An 18,650-nucleotide genomic window follows, 5' to 3' on the forward strand; every position below is an offset into this window, starting at 1 on the left:
CACCAGTCACAAAAAGTTAGTTTGCAGGTACAGCAAGCAGTTATGAAAGCTAATGGTATGTTGGCATTTGTTACAAAAGGGTTAGAATATAAAAGTAGGGAAGTCTGGCTGCAACTGTATAGGGCCCTGAGACCGCACCGAGAGTATTGTGTGCAGTTTTGGTCTCCTTATTTAACAAAGGATGTACTCGCCTTGGAGGGGGAAGAATGTAGATTCACTGGGTTGGTACCGAGAATGAGGGGAATGAGTTATGAGGATAGGTTTAGCAATTTAGGCTTATATTCTCTAGAATGTAGATGAGAGGTGATCTTATAGAAACCTATAAGATTATTAAGGGGCATGACAGAATAGTGGGAGATTCTTTCCCCTGGTTCGAGAAACTATAACCAGGGGTCACAGTCTTAAAATTAGGGATAAGCCCTTTCTCACTGAGTTGAGAAAAAACTTCTTCACTCAGCGGGTAGTGAATTTATGGAACTCTCTACCCCTAAAGGCTGTAGATGCTCAGTCCTTCAACATATTCAATACTGAGATTGATAGATTTCTTGTGGAAAAAAGGATTAAGGGATATGGAGATAAGGCGGGCGGGTGGAGTTAGAAAAGATCAGCCATGATCTTATTGAATGGCGGGGCAGGCTCAGGGGGCCGAATGGCCTACTCCTGCTCCTAAATCTTATGATTTTATGTTCTTACATGAAGGGATGAGGGGGTGTGAGAGGATGAGGGGATGTGAGGGGATGAGGGGGTATAAAGGGGATGAGGGAGTGTGAGGGGATGAGGGTGTGTGAGGGGATGGGAGGCTGTGAGGGGATGAGGGGTTGTGAGGAGATGAGGGGTTGTGAGGGGATGAGGGGGTGTGAGGGGAAGAGGGAGTGTGAGGGGATGAGGGGTGTGAGGCGATGGGGTGTGTGAGGGGATGAAGGGGTGTGACGGGATAAGGAGGTGTGAGGAGATGAGGGGATGTGAGGGGATGAGAGGTTGTGAGGGGATGAGGTGTTGTGAGGCTGTGAGGGGGTGTGAGGGGTTGAGGGGTTGTGAGGGGATGGGGTTTGAGGCAGTGAGGGGGTGTGAGGGGATGAGGATGTGAGGGGATGAGTGGGTGTGGGGGGATGTGAGGGGATGAGGGCGTGTGAGGGGATGAGAGTGTGTGAGGGGATGAGGGGGTGTGAGGCTGTGAGAGGGTGTGAGGGAATGAGGGGATGTGGGAGGATGAAGGGGTGTGAGGGGATGAGGGAGTGTGAGGGGATGAGGGGGTGTGAGGCTGTGAGAGGGTGTGAGGGGATGAGGGGATGTGGGGGGATGAAGGAGTGTGAGGGGATGAGGGGGTGTGAGAAAATGAGAGGGTGTGATTGAATAAGAGGGTGTGAGGGGATGAGGGTGTGTGAGGCTGAGAGGGGGTATAAGGGGATGAGGGGGTTGTAAGGGGATGAGGGGGTGTGAGTGGATGAGGGAGTATGAGGGGGATCGGGATGTGAGGGGATGAGGGGGTGTGAGGGGATGTGGGGGTGTGGACGGGATGAGGGGGTATGAGGGGGATCGGGATGTGAGGGGATGAGGGGGTGTAAGGGGGTTTGGGGCGTGAGGGAATAAGGGGGTGTAAGGGGAAGAGGGGTGTGAGGGAATGAGAGAGTGTGAGGGGATGAGTGGGGCTGAGGGGATGAGGGGGGGTTTCGGGGTGTGAGGAGGTTTGGGGTGTGAGGAGGTTCGGGTTGTGAAGGGATGAGGAAGTGTGAGGGGATAACATAACATGTAGGAGCAGGAGTAGGCCATTTGGCCCTTCGAGCCTCTGCCCCACCATTCAATCATGGCTGATCTTCTAATCTAACTCCAGCTAATAACCTGACCACGCCTTACCCCCATATCCTCCCCCCCAACCCCCAGCCTCCCCCCCACCTTATCCCCATATCCCTTAATCGCTTTTGCAATAAGAAATCTATCTCAGTCTTGAATATGTTCAAGGACTGAGCGTCAACAGCCCTTTGGGGCAATGAGTTCCATACATTCACCGCCCTTTGAGTGAAGAAGTCCTGAAAGTCCTGAAAGGGCTGCCTCTGATTTTAAGGTTGTGACCCCTGGTTTTAGTTTCTCCAACCGGGGGACACAATCTCCCACTATCTACTCTATCATTGCCCTTTGATGAACTTATAGGTTTCTATAAGATCCCCTCTAATTCTTCTATAGTCTGGAGAATATCGGCCCAAATTGGTCAGCCTATCCTCGTAACTCATCCCCTTCACCCCTGGTACTAACCCAGTAAATCTACGCTGCACCCCCTCCAAGGCAAGTACATCCTTCCTTTCATAAGGAGACCAAAACTGCACACAGTATTCCAGGTGTGGTCTCACCAGGGCCCTATACAGTTGCAGCAAGACTTCCCTACTCTTATACTCTAATCCTTTCATAATGAATGCTAACATACCGTTCGCCTTCCTAATTGCTGCTGCACCTGCAGACTAACTTTCTGTGATTGGTGTACAGGGGCACCCAAGTCCCTCTGGACGCTAACACATTCCAATCTCTCTCCTTCTAAAAAATAACCCGCTCTCCTGTTTTTGCTCCCGAGGTGGATGACTTCGCACTTCCCTACGTTATACTTCATCGGCCACCTACCTGCCCAATCACCTAACCTATCAATGTCTCGCTGCATTTTTTTTGTGTCATCCTCTGTGTTGACACTTCCTCCTAGTTTTGTGTCATCCGCGACTTTAGATATATTAACTTCGATGTCCTCATCAAGATCGTTGATGTAGATGGTAAATAGCTGAGGCCCAAGGACTGATCCTTGTGGCACTCCACTAGTCACATCCCGCCAATCTGAAAAGGACCCGTTTATCCCTACTCTTTGTTTCCTACCCATTAACCATTCCCCAATCCACGTTAATATGCTCCCCCCAATTCCATGGGCCCCTATCTTTTGGACTAACCTTTTATGCGGCACCTTATCGAATGCCTTCTGGAAGTCTAAATAGACCACATCCACTGATTCACCCTTATCTAGTTTACTGGAAATATCCTCAAAAAACTCTGTGAGATTTGTCAAACATGACTTCCCTTTTGTAAAGCCATGTTGACTTGGCCTAATTATATTGTGCCCTAAATACCGCACTACCACATCCTTAATCAACGATTCTAAAATTCTTCCTATCACTGATGTGAGACTAACTGGCCTATAGTTCCTCATCTTTTCCTTTCCACCTTTTTTAAATAGTGGTGTGACCTTTGCGATCTTCCAACCAATCCATGGGGACTGTTCCAGAATCCAAGGAATTTTGGAAGATCAGACACAAGGCCTCCACTATCTCATAAGATACGTCTTTTAAAACTCTGGGATGCAAGCCATCCGGACCAGGGGATTTGTCACATTTTAGTGCTAACAGTTTCCCGAGCACCAATTCTCTACTAATGAAAATTTCCCTAAGTTGCTCCCTGTCCTTATCCCCTTGGTGTATCTCTGTTGTTTGCAGATTTGCAGAACATCGCCAGGCTACGGCATTACCTCACCCCTCATGCTGCTGAAACATTGGTCCACGCCTTTATCACCTCAAGGCTGGACTATTTCAAGATCCTCATCCTCACCTACAAGGCCATTCACGGCCTTGCTCCCTCCTACCTCTCCGACCTACTATCCCCCTACCTACTTGCCCGTACCCTCCGTTCCTCTGGCTCCGGTCTGCTCCACGTCCCCCGCCCCAACCGCCCTACCATCGGTGGCCGGGCCTTCAGCCTCTCAGCCCCGAGGCTCTGGAACTCCATCCCCAGTGCCTTCGCCTTTCCTCCCTTTCCTCCTTCAAGGCCGGTCTCAAGACCTTTCTCTTTGACCTTCAGCCTTCAGCTCCCCTCTCGACTCTCTCCCCCCTCCTCACCCCCTCCCTCCCCTCCCCTCACCCTGACCATTTCCCCCCTCCTTGCTCCCTCCCTTCCCTCCCCTCACCCTGACCATTTCCCCCCTCCTTGCTCCCTCCTTCCCTCCCCTCACCCTGACCATTTCCCCCCTCCTCGCTCCCTCCCTTCCCTCCCCTCACCCTGACCATTTCCCCAATGCTCGGGTCCTGACCCAACTGTGCAGCGACTTGGGACGTCCTCCCGACGTGAAAGGCGCTTTATAAATGGAATCTTGTTGTTGTTGTTGTTGTTGTTGTGTCTTCTACGGTGAAGACAGATGCAAATACCCATTTAGGGACTCTGCCGTGTCCTTATTCCCCATTACAACTTCTCCCGTCTCTGACTGAAGTGGACCTACATTTACCCTCACAGCCTATTCCTCTTAATGTATTTGTAAAAACTTTTACAATCAGACTTAATGTTCCCAGCGAACTTACCCACATACTCCTTTTTCTCGCTCTTAATGAGTTTTTTAGTTTTTTTTTTGCTGGTTTCTAAAACTCTCCCAATCTTCAGATTTGCTGCTTTTCTTGGCTGTTTTATAAGCCTTTTCTTTTAATTTGATGCTTTCCCTACTGCTCTGGTTAGCCACGGATGAATTGCTTTCCCTGTGGTACTCGTATTCCCCAAGGGAATATGCGACTGCTGAGAATTTTGCACTACATCCTTAAATATTTGCCACTGTTGGTCTACGACTGTTTGTGGGACATTGCTGTGCGCAATTGGCTGCCGCGTTCGCCCACAAATATACAGTCAATTCACTTTACAGTGTGTTCTGTGAAGCGCTTTGGGACGTCCTCCTGACGTGAAAAGCGCTATATCAAATGAGGGGTTGAGGGTGTGAGGGGTTAAGGGTGTGAGGGGATGAGGGTGTGAGGGGATGAGGGTGTGAGGGGATGAGGGTGTGAGGGGATGAGGGTGTGAGGAGTTGAGGGTGTGAGGGGATGAGTGGGTGTGAGGGGATTTAATGGGGTGTGAGGGGATGTAGGGATTTGAGGGGTTGTGAAGGGATTTGAGGGTGTGAGGGGATGCAGGAATTTGAGGGTGTGAGGGAATTTGAGGGTGTGAGGGGATTTGAGGGTGTGAGGGGATGAGGGTGTGAGGGAATTTGAGGGTGTGAGGGGATTTGAGGGTGTGAGGATTTGAGGGTGTGAGGTGATTTGAGTGTGTGAAGGGATGAGGGGTTGTGAGGATTTGAGGGTGTGAGGTGATTTGAGGGTGTGAGGGGGTGTGGGGATTTGAGGGTGTGAGGGGATTTGAGGGTATGGGGGATTTGAGGGTGTGAGGGGATTTGAGGGTGTGAGGGGATTTGAGGGTGTGAGGGGATGAGGGTGTGAGGGGATTTGAGGGTGTGAGGGGATTTGAGGGTGTGGGGGATTTGAGGGTGTGAGGGGATGTGAGGGTGTGAGGGGATGAGGGTGTGAGGGGATGAGGGTGTGAGGGGATGAGGGTGTGAGGGGATGAGGGTGTGAGGGGATGAGGTGTGAGGGGATGAGGGTGTGAGGGGATGAGGGTGTGAGGGGTTGAGGGTGTGAGGGGTTGAGGGTGTGAGGGGATGAGGGTGTGAGGGGATGAGGGTGTGAGGGGATGAGGGTGTGAGGGGATGAGGGTGTGAGGGGATGAGGGTGTGAGGAGTTGAGGGTGTGAGGAGTTGAGGGTGTGAGGGAGTTGAGGGTGTGAGGAGTTGAGGGTGTGAGGGGATGAGGGTGAGGGGATGAGGGTGAGGGGATGAGGGTGTGAGGGGATGGGGGTGTGAGGGGATGGGGTGTGAGGGGATGGGGGTGTGAGGGGATGGGGGTGTGAGGGGATGAGGGTGTGAGGGGATGAGGGTGTGAGGGGATGAGGGTGTGAGGGGATGAGGGTGTGAGGGGATGAGGGTGTGAGGGGATGAGGGTGTGAGGGGATGAGGGTGTGAGGGGTTGAGGGTGTGAGGGTTGAGGGTGTGAGGGGATGAGGGTGTGAGGGGATGAGGGTGTGAGGGGATGAGGGTGTGAGGGGATGAGGGTGTGAGGGGATGAGGGTGTGAGGGGATGAGGGTGTGAGGGATGAGGGTGTGAGGGTGTGAGGGGTTGAGGGTGTGAGGGGATGAGGGGGTGAGGGTGTGAGGGGATGAGGGTGTGAGGGGATGAGGGTGTGAGGGGATGAGGGTGTGAGGGGATGAGGGTGTGAGGGGATGAGGGTGTGAGGGGATGAGGGTGTGAGGGGATGAGGGTGTGAGGGGATGAGGGTGTGAGGGGATGAGGGTGTGAGGGGATGAGGGTGTGAGGGGATGAGGGTGTGAGGGGATGAGGGTGTGAGGGGATGAGGGTGTGAGGGGATGAGGGTGTGAGGGGATGAGGGTGTGAGGGGATGAGGGTGTGAGGGTTGAGGGTGTGAGGGGTTGAGGGTGTGAGGGGTTGAGGGTGTGAGGGGATGAGGGTGTGAGGGGATGAGGGTGTGAGGGGATGGGGGTGTGAGGGGATGAGGGTGTGAGGGGATGAGGGTGTGAGGCGTTGAGGGTGTGAGGCGTTGAGGGTGTGAGGGTGTGAGGGGATGAGGGTGTGAGGGGATGAGGGTGTGAGGAGTTGAGGGTGTGAGGAGTTGAGGGTGTGAGGAGTTGAGGGTGTGAGGAGTTGAGGGTTTGAGGGGATGAGGGTGTGAGGGGATGAGGGTGTGAGGGGATGAGGGTGTGAGGGGTTGAGGGTGTGAGGGGATGAGGGTGTGAGGGGATGAGGGTGTGAGGGGATGAGGGGATGAGGGTGTGAGGGGATGAGGGTGTGAGGGGATGAGGGTGTGAGGGATGAGGGGATGAGGGTGTGAGGGGATGAGGGGATGAGGGTGTGAGGGTGAGGGTGTGAGGGTGTGAGGGTGTGAGGGGAGGGTGTGAGGGGAGGGTGTGAGGGGGTGAGGGTGTGAGGGGATGGAGGGTGTGAGGGGAGAAGGGGTGTGAGGGGATGAGGGGTGTGAGGGGATGGGGGTGTGAGGGGAGGGGGTGTGAGGGGATGTGAGGTGTGAGGGGTTGAGGGTGTGAGGGGATGAGGGTGTGAGGGGATGAGGGTGTGAGGGGTGAGGGTGTGAGGGGATGAGGGTGTGAGGGGATGAGGGGTGTGAGGGGATGAGGGTGTGAGGGGTGAGGGTGTGAGGGGATGGGGGTGTGAGGGGATGGGGGTGTGAGGGGATGGGGGTGTGAGGGGATGAGGGTGTGAGGGGATGAGGGTGTGAGGGGTTGAGGGTGTGAGGGATGGGGGTGTGAGGGGATGAGGGTGTGAGGGGATTTGAGGGTGTGAGGGGTTGAGGGTGTGAGGGGATGAGGGTGTGAGGGGATTTGAGGGTGTGAGGGGATGAGGGTGTGAGGGTGTGAGGGGATGAGGGTGTGAGGGGATGAGGGGGGGTTCGGGGTGAGCGCGGGACGTGACCGTTTAACGGTCAGAATTCAAACTCGCATTGTGTGCCGCTGACGCGCTGTGTGACGGTGACGCGCTGACGCGCTGTGTGCCGCTGACGCGCTGTGTGACGGTGACGCGCTGACGCGCTGTGTGACGGTGACGCGCTGTGTGACGGTGGCGCGCTGTGTGCTGTGAGGAGGGAGCCCGGGGCTTGTGCCTGATGTTGACTACGTGGCGGCGGCTGGTGACGGGGTATCGGCGGTTTCTGTCCCCGGAGCGCGAGGCCTGGCACACGGCGGCAGCACAGGCAGCGGCAGCGCAGGGCAGGGCTAGGCCGCGGGCAACCGTGGCTTCTACTTGGCCATCGCCTGCTCCGACGGTTTAACGAGAGCGGAGCAGCGCTGCTGTAGGTTTTGTAGCTCCGGCTGTACCGCTGTTGGGGGAGGGGGTGTGTTCAAATGTATATTTAGGTGGGGAGTGCATACAGAGGTTGTGTATTGGGGGGCTGTATATTCGGGTGGGGTATATTGAGGGTGTATATTAAGGGGGTGTATTGAGGATATATTTTAGGGGGGGTTGTATATTAAGGGGGTGTATTGAGGGTGTATATTGGTGGGGGGTTGTATATTAAGGGGGTGTATTGAAGGTGTATATTGGTGGGGGGTTGTATATTAAGGGGGTGTATTGAAGGTGTATATTGGTGGGGGGTTGTATATTAAGGGGGTGTATTGAGGGTGTATATTGGTGGGGGGTTGTATATTAAGGGGGTGTATTGAGGGTGTATATTGGTGGTGGGTTGTATATTAAGGGGGTGTATTGAAGGTGTATATTGGTGGGGGGTTGTATATTAAGGGGGTGTATTGAAGGTGTATATTGGTGGGGGGTTGTATATTAAGGGGTGTATTGAAGGTGTATATTGGTGGGGGGTTGTATATTAAGGGGGTGTATTGAGGTGTATATTGGTGGGGGTTGTATATTAAGGGGGTGTATTGAAGGTGTATATTGGTGGGGGTTGTATATTAAGGGGGTGTATTGAAGGTGTATATTGGTGGGGGGTTGTATATTAAGGGGGTGTATTGAAGGTGTATATTGGTGGGGGTTGTATATTAGGGGGTGTATTGAAGGTGTATTTTGGTGGGGGGTTGTATATTAAGGGGGTGTATTGAAGGTGTATATTGGTGGGGGGTTGTATATTAAGGGGGTGTATTGAAGGTGTATATTGGTGGGGGTTGTATATTAAGGGGGTGTATTGAAGGTGTATATTGGTGGGGGGTTGTATATTAAGGGGGTGTATTGAAGGTGTATATTGGTGGGGTGTCCCTCTGCACATTCAGACTTATCTCCTTCTCCTTTCTCATCACCACTATAAACCGAACGAAACCGACCACCTGGTCCCTCGACCCCATCCCTACCCCTCTGTTTACCTCCCAGCTCCACCTCCTTGCCCCTCCACTCACTGACATCATAAACCTCTTCCTGGCCACTGGCACCATTTCCACCCCCTTTAAAAACAGCCATCGTCACTCCTTAAAAGACCCTCCCTGGACCTATCTCTGCTCTCAACTACTGCCTCATCTCCAACCTCCCCTTCCTCTCCAAGGGCCTGGAACAAGTTGTTGCTTCGCAGCTTTCTCTCCCGCCACTCCCTTCATGAACCCCTCCAATCGAGTTTCTGTGTCGCTCACAGTACAGAAACCGCCCTGGTCTTTGTGACAAATGACATTCTGTCCATCTGCAACCAGGGCTCCCTCTGCCTCCTCATCCTCCTTCACCTCTCTGCTACTTTTAACACCATCGCCCACTCTATCCTCATCCACCGCCTCTCATCTCACCTCAACCTTCACTGCTCTGCCCTCGACGGGTTCAGATCATACCTCTCACACTGCTCCACTTCATCTCCACAGACGGCTTCTCCTCCAGCCCCCGCACCGTCTCGGTCCCCTCCTCTGCAACATCTATACGCTCCCTCTTGGTAACATCATCCGCAAACATAGAGTCAACTTCCACATGTATGCGGATGGCACCCAACTCTCCCTCTCTGCCCCCCCCCCCCCCCCCCGTCTCCAGAACCCACTGCTGTCCTGACAGAATGTCTGTCAGACATCAAGCCCTGGAGGAGACTTTCTTCAGTTGAACGTCAACAAGATAGAGGCTCCTGATCGGCTCCCGTCTGCGCCTCCTCACCTCAGGGCTGACAGTATCACCATCCATGGGGCTCACTCCCCCTCACTGAGCCGGTCCCGAACCTTGGGGTCTGGTTTGACCCTCAACTGTCCTTTCTACCCCACGTCTGTGCCATGACCCGCTCTGCCTTCCCCACCTCCGCAACATCGCCCGACTCTGCCACTACCTCAACCCTCAGGCCACTGAAACTCTTGTTCACGCCTTCATCACCTCCAGACTCCACTGTGCAAACTCCCTGCTTGTCAGCCCCCAACTCCTCCCTCCACAGGCTGCAGATCATCCAGAACTCTGCAGCCCCTTCCTCACCCCCACCAGGCTCCGTGACCCTATCACCCCCTTCCTCACCCCCACCAAGCTCCGTGACCCTATCACCCCCTTCCTCACCCCCACCAGGCTCCGTGACCCTATCACCCCCTTCCTCACCCCCACCAGGCTCCGTGACCCTATCACCCCCTTCCTCACCCCCACCAGGCTCCGTGACCCTATCACCCCCTTCCTCACCCCCACCAGGCTCCGTGATCCTATCACCCTCATCCTCACCCCCACCAGACTCCATGACCCTATCACCCCCTTCCTCACCCAACTCCACTGGCTTCCCATGACACTCAACTCTACTTTTCCACCTCCAGCTGTAACCCCCAGCTTGTCTGTCAGACATCAGGAGCTGGATGAGCGCAAATTTCCTGCAGTTAAATGTCAACAAGAAGGAAGGCATACTGTTTGGCTCCCGCCGACGTCTTCTGTCCCACGGTTCCGACCTCAAGCTACCTAACCTGTCCTTAAAACTTTGAATCCGAGCGCAACTTCGGCGTTAGGTTCGATCCCCAGTTTTCCTTCTCCCACATCCGGTCCCGGACCAGATCCGCTTTCTTCCACCTCCACCACATTCCCCGTCTCTGACAATGCCTCACCCCAAAAACTGCCGAAACCCTTGTCCGTGCCTTTGTCACCCCTTGGCTGGACTATTACCCCCTCCTCGCCGGTCTCCCCTCCTCCAGTATTCACAAAATGCAGTTCATTCAAAACTCCACCGCCCGCATTCTCACCCGCACCAAACGCCAGACCCCGATTACTCCAGTCCTTGTCAAACTCCACTGGCTCCTGTCACAGAGCGGGTCCACTTCAAGATCCTCACTCTTGTTTTAAATCTCTCCATTCCTTGGCACCCCCCATCTCTCTAACCTCTTTCCCCACAGCAGTACCCGCTGCCTCAGCTCTACTGGGTCCGGCCTACTCCGTGTCCCCCGAATCCTCCGCTCCACCATCGGCGGCTGTGCCTTCAGACACTACACCCCGAAACTTTAGAACTCCCTCCCTCAACCCTTTCGCCTCCTCCTTCCCCATCTTCAGGTCGCACCTGAAAACCTTCCTCTTCAACCACGATTACAGTCACCTTCCCCCTCCCCTGGCTCGGCCTCGGGCTCCGCCATTGTTAAGCTCTGAGGGGGGCACTTTATAAGTGTGAGTTGCTGCTGTTGTTGTAATAATCCAAGGTTTATTAAATTAATACAAACAGCTTAACTTATTCTTAAAACTGAGACCATAGATACAGTAAAATCAATATTGATTCCATTGACCCTTTATGTCAACTCCAATTATTTCAAAGTTACAACTTTCTTATCTATTTTTTGGGGAGGACAAGTTTGCTTTTTGAAGGATTATTAAAGGATTAAACCCTTATTAAAGCATTATGAGTAGGTTGCATTCTAAACGTATATAAAGATTAATTAAAAGCCTTAAAAAGACATTAAACATCACAAATATGATCTCACGGTGTATTGAGGGTTTATATGGGGGTGTATTGGGTGCGTATATTGGCTGTGCATGTGTGTGTACAATCACAGAAAAGGTATTTTGTTTACAGTGAATGGCCTGGTGCCTGTCTACACAAGCGTCAGGATGGTAACACAAAAGGATGCACAAGCTCTGGTTCTCCTGCTGTATGTGTGCTGGCTCCTGCCATTGTTGTCTGATGCCGATATCCACCGTGCCAATGCCAAGAAGCTGGCCAGAAAGGCAGCAGCCACACAGGGTGCTGCGGGCAATCAAAGGTGGTGCTCTCAAAGTGTCTTCCAGCTGCGCTCCTGGTCGGAACTGTTTGTGGGGGAGCGGGTGGAGGCCTGGATCTGCTCGATGATTGGGGCCGTGCTGGTTGGGCTCACCGGGATCTTCCCACTGCTTGTCATCCCCATCAAAGCCGGGCCTGCTCTCAGATCACAAGGTAAAGCAACTGGGTGGAGGAGCTCACATCCACAAGAAGAACAACAACTTGCATTGATATAACGCCCCTTAGGCAGGATAGCATCCCAGAGCGCTCGAGTGCTAGGAGTGGATCAGAGAACCCTTCCCTCAATATTGCAGTGGGGTGGAAACTCTGCAGGGGGTGGGGGGGGTACAATGTGGTGGGAGGGAGCCCTGCGAGGAGGGGGTGGTGTGATGTTGGGGGAAGGAGCCCCATGGTGGGGTGGGTTGTGGTATAGTGTGAGAGCTCTGGCAGTTTCAGGTATCTGGATTACGAACTCTCGTAGAATTAGTCTAATTTTGATGGTATCTCGTCTCAAATTAACAGTCTAGAATTTCTGAACACTCCAGTATCACCCCTGTCCTGGCCTGGGGTGTCCAGCAATCTCAGGGGGTGAATTTCTGACAGTCAGTGCGGAGGGTGACTGGTGTGTGCTTGCTTTCTGCGGTTGCAGAGGGCTGCCAGCGGCTGAAGCAGTTGCTGAGCTTTGCGATTGGTGGCCTGTTAGGGGATGTCTTCCTGCACCTGTTACCAGAGGCCTGGGCCTATACTTGCAACCGCAATCAAGGTAAGCAATGTCTTTGCTCCAGTGTGTGCTGCCTTCAGTGGCCGTCTACCCAACTCTGTGTATGCTGCCCATACCTGTCTCTTGGATTTACTTTACCTGTACCTATCTGTGTGCAGTTTGTCTATATCTGTGTGTGTGGTCTGCCTGTACCGGTCTCTCTGTGTGGTCTGCCTGTACCGGTCTCTCTGTGTGGTCTGCCTGCACTGGTCAGTGTGACCCATGTCCTTGTCTATGTGCAGGCGGAAGTCAGAGCCATGAGCAACAGCGGAAGCTGGGGATGTGGGTGATTGTTGGCTTTCTGTTTTTCTTCGTGTTGGAGAAAGTTTTCCCAGACACGGGTGCTGAGGAGGAGTCTGTCGGTTACACAGTAAGTGGTTTCACTGTACGTCCAATCCCTCCGCCCACCTGGCCGCGCCGCCTGTTTAGGTAGATGTTAACGATCCCGTGACACGGTTAGAAAAGATAGATTCTCCAGATGTCCTGGCCCACAAACCCCGCCCCCCCCAAAAGAGAATTGTTCATTTATTTGATGACTGTAGGATATTGCTGTATGCAAATAGCGGCTGTGTTTGTCGACAAATGCTTTGAGCCAGTTCAACAACAATATAGGCCGGTCAACTGCTGTGATAATAATTGTAATGCAGACTGCACAAACTGTATTTGAATGCTTCACAGTACTAAGATGCATAGAGCCATAGAATTATACTCCACAGAAGGAGGCCATTCGGCCCTGATCAGCCCCACTCCCCCGCGCTCTCCCCATAGCCCTGATCAACCCCACTCCCCCGCGCTCTCCCCATAGCCCTGATCAACCCCACTCCCCCGCTCCTCCCCATAGCCCTGATCAACCCCACTCCCCCGCTCTCTCCCTATAGCCCTGATCAACCCCACTCCCCCGCTCTCTCCCTAGCCCTGATCAACCGCACTCCCCCGCTCTCTCCCCATAGCCCTGATCAACCCCACTCCCCCGCTCTCTCCCTATAGCCCTGATCAACCCCACTCCCCCGCGCTCTCCCCATAGCCCTGATCAACCCCACTCCCCCTCTCCCCCATAGCCCTGATCAACCCCACTCCCCGCTCTCCCCATAGCCCTGATCAACCCCACTCCCCCGCGCTCTCCCCCATAGCCCTGATCAACCCCACTCCCCCGCGCTCTCCCCATAGCCCTGATCAACACCACTCCCCCGCTCTCTCCCCGAAGCCCTGCAAACTTGTCCTCCCCAAATAACTACTTCTCTCTTAAAAGTTGTTATTGAATCGGCTTCCACCAGCCTTTCAGTCAACGCATTCCAGATCCCAACAACTCGCTGTGTGAAAATGTTTCTCCTCACTTCCCCTCAGTTTCTTTCTCAGTGTTTTATAACTTCCTGGCTTTTGTATTCTTATAAAACCTACTCTCCCGTATGCTTTTTTAACAGCTTTATCTACCTGTCCTGCCAAAGACTTACTGATATGAACACCCAGGTCTCTCTGTTCCTTCATCCCCTTTAAGCTTGTAGCTTTTAAGTGTAAACACTTTACAATACATACAGCAAAGGATTTCTCATGGCCAACGTGGAGGGTGAGTAACGGAGGCCACTTGGTGCAGTGCTGAGGCTGCTGTAGAACAGTATGGCAATCATGGCAAACGGGCCATTCAACCAAACCAGTCTGTACCAATATGTACTCTACTCTAGTCTCCAATGTCCTGATCCCTTCTGCGATAACCCTTTGCTTGTGTCCTGAGCGTTTAGCTGCCCAGATCTCAGGTCTGCTCTTTTCCAGGCGCCACCCAGAGTGCTTAATGGCCGGAAGCAGGTGAAGCAGCTTTCGAACAAGAAGGGCCTTTCCTACCACCGTGTCGGCTGCAGTGGCTCCTTCATCGCGCTCCCAAACGGTCACTGCCGGGCCTCTGCTCTCAAACATAAAGTCTCTGAGCAGCCAGTGCAAGCCATAAAGGTAGGAGGTCAGGAGGCGAGAAGCTGGGATCGGGTGGGGGGAGGGAGGGGCGAAATGGGGGTGGGAGGATGAGGGAGAACCCGAGGCGAGGATGGGTGGGGAGAGGCCGAGGCGGGGATGGGGTAGGGGAGGGAGGAATAGAGGAGGGGGTGGGGGATGGATGGAAGGAAGAGATGGGAATGCGGGATGAAGGGAGAGAGGAGAGAACGGGGAAGGGAGGAGCCAGGTTGAGTGTAGAATTTGGCTAGGAAGCGCTGACATGGTTTGGGGTGAACGTTGAGGGACCGTAGTGTCACCCTGAGCCTGTGTGTTTTGCAGATCAGTGGTTACCTGAACCTGATCGCTAACCTGATTGACAACTTCACACATGGACTGGCTGTGGCCGGCAGTTTCCTCGTCAGCAGGAAGGTAAATAGGAACAGGAGGAGGCCATTCAGATCCTCCAGCTGCCCTGAAACTAATCCAAGGGTTTGGTGGGTGGGTTATGTGTGTGCGTGTGTATGTATGCATATATAATAACATACTCCCAGCGGGGAGTCACAGGCTGGTACCTGTTCCAGGGGGTTCGGGGAGGGTGGAGGAGTGAATTAGACCAAGGGTTTCAGACAAGTGGCCCCGAACCTGTTGCCGCCCCTAACCCGAGCCGCCTGTGTGTGTCACATTCTCTGGGGCCAAAACGCAGGGATATGTATGTCTGCTATCAGCCAGTCCAGCAGGTCCATGCTCTCCACTTCCTAAAATGCAAACTGCTACTGGTACAGACTCATGGTTTCTACATTCTGTTACATGCCACCTTGTACTGTGCCAGCAGCGCCCGCCAGGGAGAGGGAGGAGAGCCAAGGAGCCAGGCTTTCTGGGAGACTGTTCAGGAATAGCTGTTTATGTGACACTGTCTTAGTATTGTGTTGGTTTAGAGATGGGCAGCAGTGTTGCTGGATGGAATGATATTCTGGCTGCAGTTGTATTTTGTCTGCGTAGTTATTCTCACTGTCTGTTGTTATGATTTTGATCTGTAGCCATCCTGCGGTTTACGCCAGCTGTCCTGTCTGTCACATTTGTATAGCGCCTTGGGATGTCATCCCGACGTGAAAGGTGGTATACAATGTAATTTGTTGTTGTTGTGTTGTATTTGCTGATCTGGTGGGGGGGAGGGGGAGGTGTGTGAGGGGAGGTGAGGGGTGTGAGTGTGAGGGGAAGTGTAACGGAGAGTGGGTTGATTGGTGTTATCCTGCAGGTGGGGCTAATCACTACCCTGGCCATCCTCCTGCACGAGGTACCCCATGAGGTGAGTCACTTTATCCACTTGAAAGGTTTATCTTTTGATGATCAGCACAGTATTAAACAGCAGTGCTCCTCGATGTTTACTGTAGATACTGAACACATCCACTGCCATCAAGCTGAGCTGTCAGATTCATCTACTTATCCACGCGAGCCCCTGATCTCTCCCGATTGGCACTGTGCCACTCTACCTTCGAACACACTTTCTCACATGGGTTCCCACCATCTGTGGCGATTGTTTTACGCTTGTCTCTGCAGCTAATGGCATCTGCCTCATTGCCTGAGAGATTCTTCCTTTTGCCCATTTCTAGATTACTCGCAAACTTTCATTTACAGAACAAAACGCAAAATACTGCGGATGCTGAAAATCTACAACAAAAACAGAAACCGCTGGGAACACTCGGCAGCTCAGGCAGCATCTGGGCAATCTATAACCCGAACCATGGACTCACCATAGATACTGCCTGAGCTGCTGAGTGTTCCCAGCAACTTCTGCTTTTGTTTCTCATTTACAAAATACAGCTCCCGTTCCTGTCAGCCTGTGGTGGTCCCGGCAATCCCTCCCCGCTACCCAGTTTGCAGTGATTCTCAGCAGTGAAGCCTCAGCCTCTGTTCAATAGACATTAGTTTCTGATGTCCAACCCTAGTAATACCATTCTAAAACACAAGTCTCCCCTTACTCAGGTCCATTATCTGGTTTGCTTACAAAATGCACAGTCACTACACCTTATAGTAAATCCAGTGAAGCCTCCCAACGTTAAAAGTCAGTGATTGTGGCTGGGCACTGACACGTCACTGTGTGATTGACAGATCGGGGACTTTGCCATCTTGCTGAGGGCGGGGTTTGATCGCTGGAGCGCTGCCAAGATGCAGATGACGACAGCGTGTGGCGGGGTGTTGGGGGCCTGCTTCGCTCTGTGTGCCCAATCTCCAGAGGGAACAGGTAAGGTCCACCGTGGCCAGTCATCGGATTCAGTGCTCGCAAAGCTGTCGTGATCAAACAGCAGTGTGTAACAGTGTGAGCATGTCATGGTCAGTGAGTGTGTCAGTGTGAGCATGTCATGGTCAGTGAGTGCGTCAGTGCGAGCATGTCATGGTCAGTGAGTGCGTCAGTGTGAGTATGTTGTGGTCAGTGAGTGTGTCAGTGTGAGCATGTCATGGTCAGTGAGTGTGTCAGTGTGAGCATGTTGTGGTCAGTGGGTGTGTCAGTGTGAGCATGTCATGGTCAGTGAGTGTGTCAGTGTGAGCATGTTGTGGTCAGTCAGTGTGAGCATGTCATGGTCAGTGAGTGTGTCAGTGCGAGCATGTCATGGTCAGTGAGTGTGTCAGTGCGAGCATGTTGTGGTCAATGAGTGTGTCAGTGTAAGCATGTCATGGTCAGTGAGTGTGTCAGTGTGAGCATGTTGTGGTCAGTCAGTGTGAGCATGTCATGGTCAGTGAGTGTGTCAGTGCGAGCATGTCATGGTCAGTGAGTGTGTCAGTGTGAGCATGTTGTGGTCAGTGAGTGTGTCAGTGTGAGCATGTTGTGGTCAGTGAGTATGTAACAGTGTATGTATGTCACGTTAGTGAGTGTGTCAGTGTGAGCATGTCATGGTCAGTGAGTGTGTCAGTGTGAGCATGTTGTGGTCAGTCAGTGTGAGCATGTCATGGTCAGTGAGTGTGTCAGTGTGAGCATGTTGTGGTCAATGAGTGTGTCAGTGTAAGCATGTCATGGTCAGTGAGTGTGTCAGTGTGAGCATGTTGTGGTCAGTCAGTGTAAGCATGTCATGGTCAGTGAGTGTGTCAGTGTGAGCATGTTGTGGTCAGTCAGTGTGAGCATGTCATGGTCAGTGAGTGTGTCAGTGCGAGCATGTCATGGTCAATGAGTGTGTCAGTGTAAGCATGCTATGGACAGTGAGTGTATAAGAGTGTGAGCATGTTGTTGTCAGTGAGTATGTAACAGTGTATGTATGTCACGTTAGTGAGTGTGTCAGTGTGAGCATGTCATGGTCAGTGAGTGTGTCAGTGTGAGCATGTTGTGGTCAGTCAGTGTGAGCATGTCATGGTCAGTGAGTGTGTCAGTGCGAGCATGTCATGGTCAGTGAGTGTGTCAGTGTGAGCATGTTGTGGTCAGTGAGTGTGTCAGTGCGAGCATGTTGTGGTCAATGAGTGTGTCAGTGTAAGCATGTCATGGTCAGTGAGTGTGTCAGTGTGAGCATGTTGTGGTCAGTCAGTGTGAGCATGTCATGGTCAGTGAGTGTGTCAGTGCGAGCATGTCATGGTCAGTGAGTGTGTCAGTGTGAGCATGTTGTGGTCAGTGAGTGTGTCAGTGTGAGCATGTTGTGGTCAATGAGTGTGTCAGTGTAAGCATGCTATGGACAGTGAGTGTATAAGAGTGTGAGCATGTTGTTGTCAGTGAGTATGTAACAGTGTATGTATGTCACGTTAGTGAGTGTGTCAGTGTGAGCATGTCATGGTCGGTGAGTGTGTCAGTGTGAGCATTGTATGGTCAGTGAGTGTGTCAGTGTGAGCATGTCATGTTAGTGAGTGTGTCAGTGTGAGCATGTTGTGGTCAGTGAGTGTGTAATGATGGTGTTGATCCTCACAGGAGACAGCGTGGCCTGGATTCTGCCTTTCACCTCAGGAGGGTTCCTGTACATCGCTCTGGTCAATGTGGCTCCTGATCTGCTTCAAGAGACCGATTTATGGTGAGTTGTACTGTAAAACAAGAGTTGGGGTGTTCTATGTGTGAACGCTGTGTGTGGGTGGGTGTGAATCTGTGTGAGTGCTGTGCGCATTTATGGGTGTGAGCTGTGTTTGAGTGCTGTGTGGGTGTGAGCCGTATGTGAATGCCTTGTGGATGTGAGCCTGTGTTGTGAGCACTGTGTATGTGTGTGTGAGAGTGCTGTGTGTGGGTATGAGCCTCTGGGTGTGAGTGCTGTGTGTGGGGGTGAGTTTTGTGTGTGTGTGAGTGCTGTGGGTGTGAGTGCTGTGGGTGTGGGTGTGAGTGCTGTGTGTGTGAGTGAGTGCTGTGTGTGGGTGTGAGTGCTGTGGGGGTGTGTGTGGGTGTGAGTGCTGTGTGTGTGGGTGTGAGGGTGAGTGCTGTGTGGGTGTGAGTGCTGTGTGGGTGTGAGTGCTGTGTGTGGGTGTGAGTGCTGTGTGTGGGTGTGAGTGCTGTGTGTGGGTGTGAGTGCTGTGAGTGCTGTGTGGGTGT

At 52.8% G+C, this 18,650-nt stretch overlaps 1 protein-coding gene across 1 annotated transcript; it reads left to right on the forward strand.

Annotated features, from left to right (window-relative positions):
- Nucleotides 1–7,475: 7,475 nt before the first annotated feature.
- Nucleotides 7,476–18,147, forward strand: slc39a13 (solute carrier family 39 member 13; the record flags this gene model as incomplete). The annotated part of the gene is given in 9 exon segments (NM_001292298.1): nt 7,476–7,653; nt 11,296–11,652; nt 12,128–12,241; nt 12,481–12,608; nt 14,006–14,179; nt 14,498–14,587; nt 15,414–15,464; nt 16,268–16,400; nt 18,045–18,147. Coding segments are annotated over 8 exon segments (1,115 nt in total), but the record flags the coding sequence as incomplete, so codon positions are not given.
- Nucleotides 18,148–18,650: the final 503 nt, after the last annotated feature.

The sequence above is a fragment of the Callorhinchus milii genome, unplaced genomic scaffold (genome assembly GCF_018977255.1).
Source record: "Callorhinchus milii isolate IMCB2004 unplaced genomic scaffold, IMCB_Cmil_1.0 Scaffold355, whole genome shotgun sequence".
NCBI classification, from domain to species: Eukaryota; Metazoa; Chordata; class Chondrichthyes; order Chimaeriformes; family Callorhinchidae; genus Callorhinchus; species Callorhinchus milii.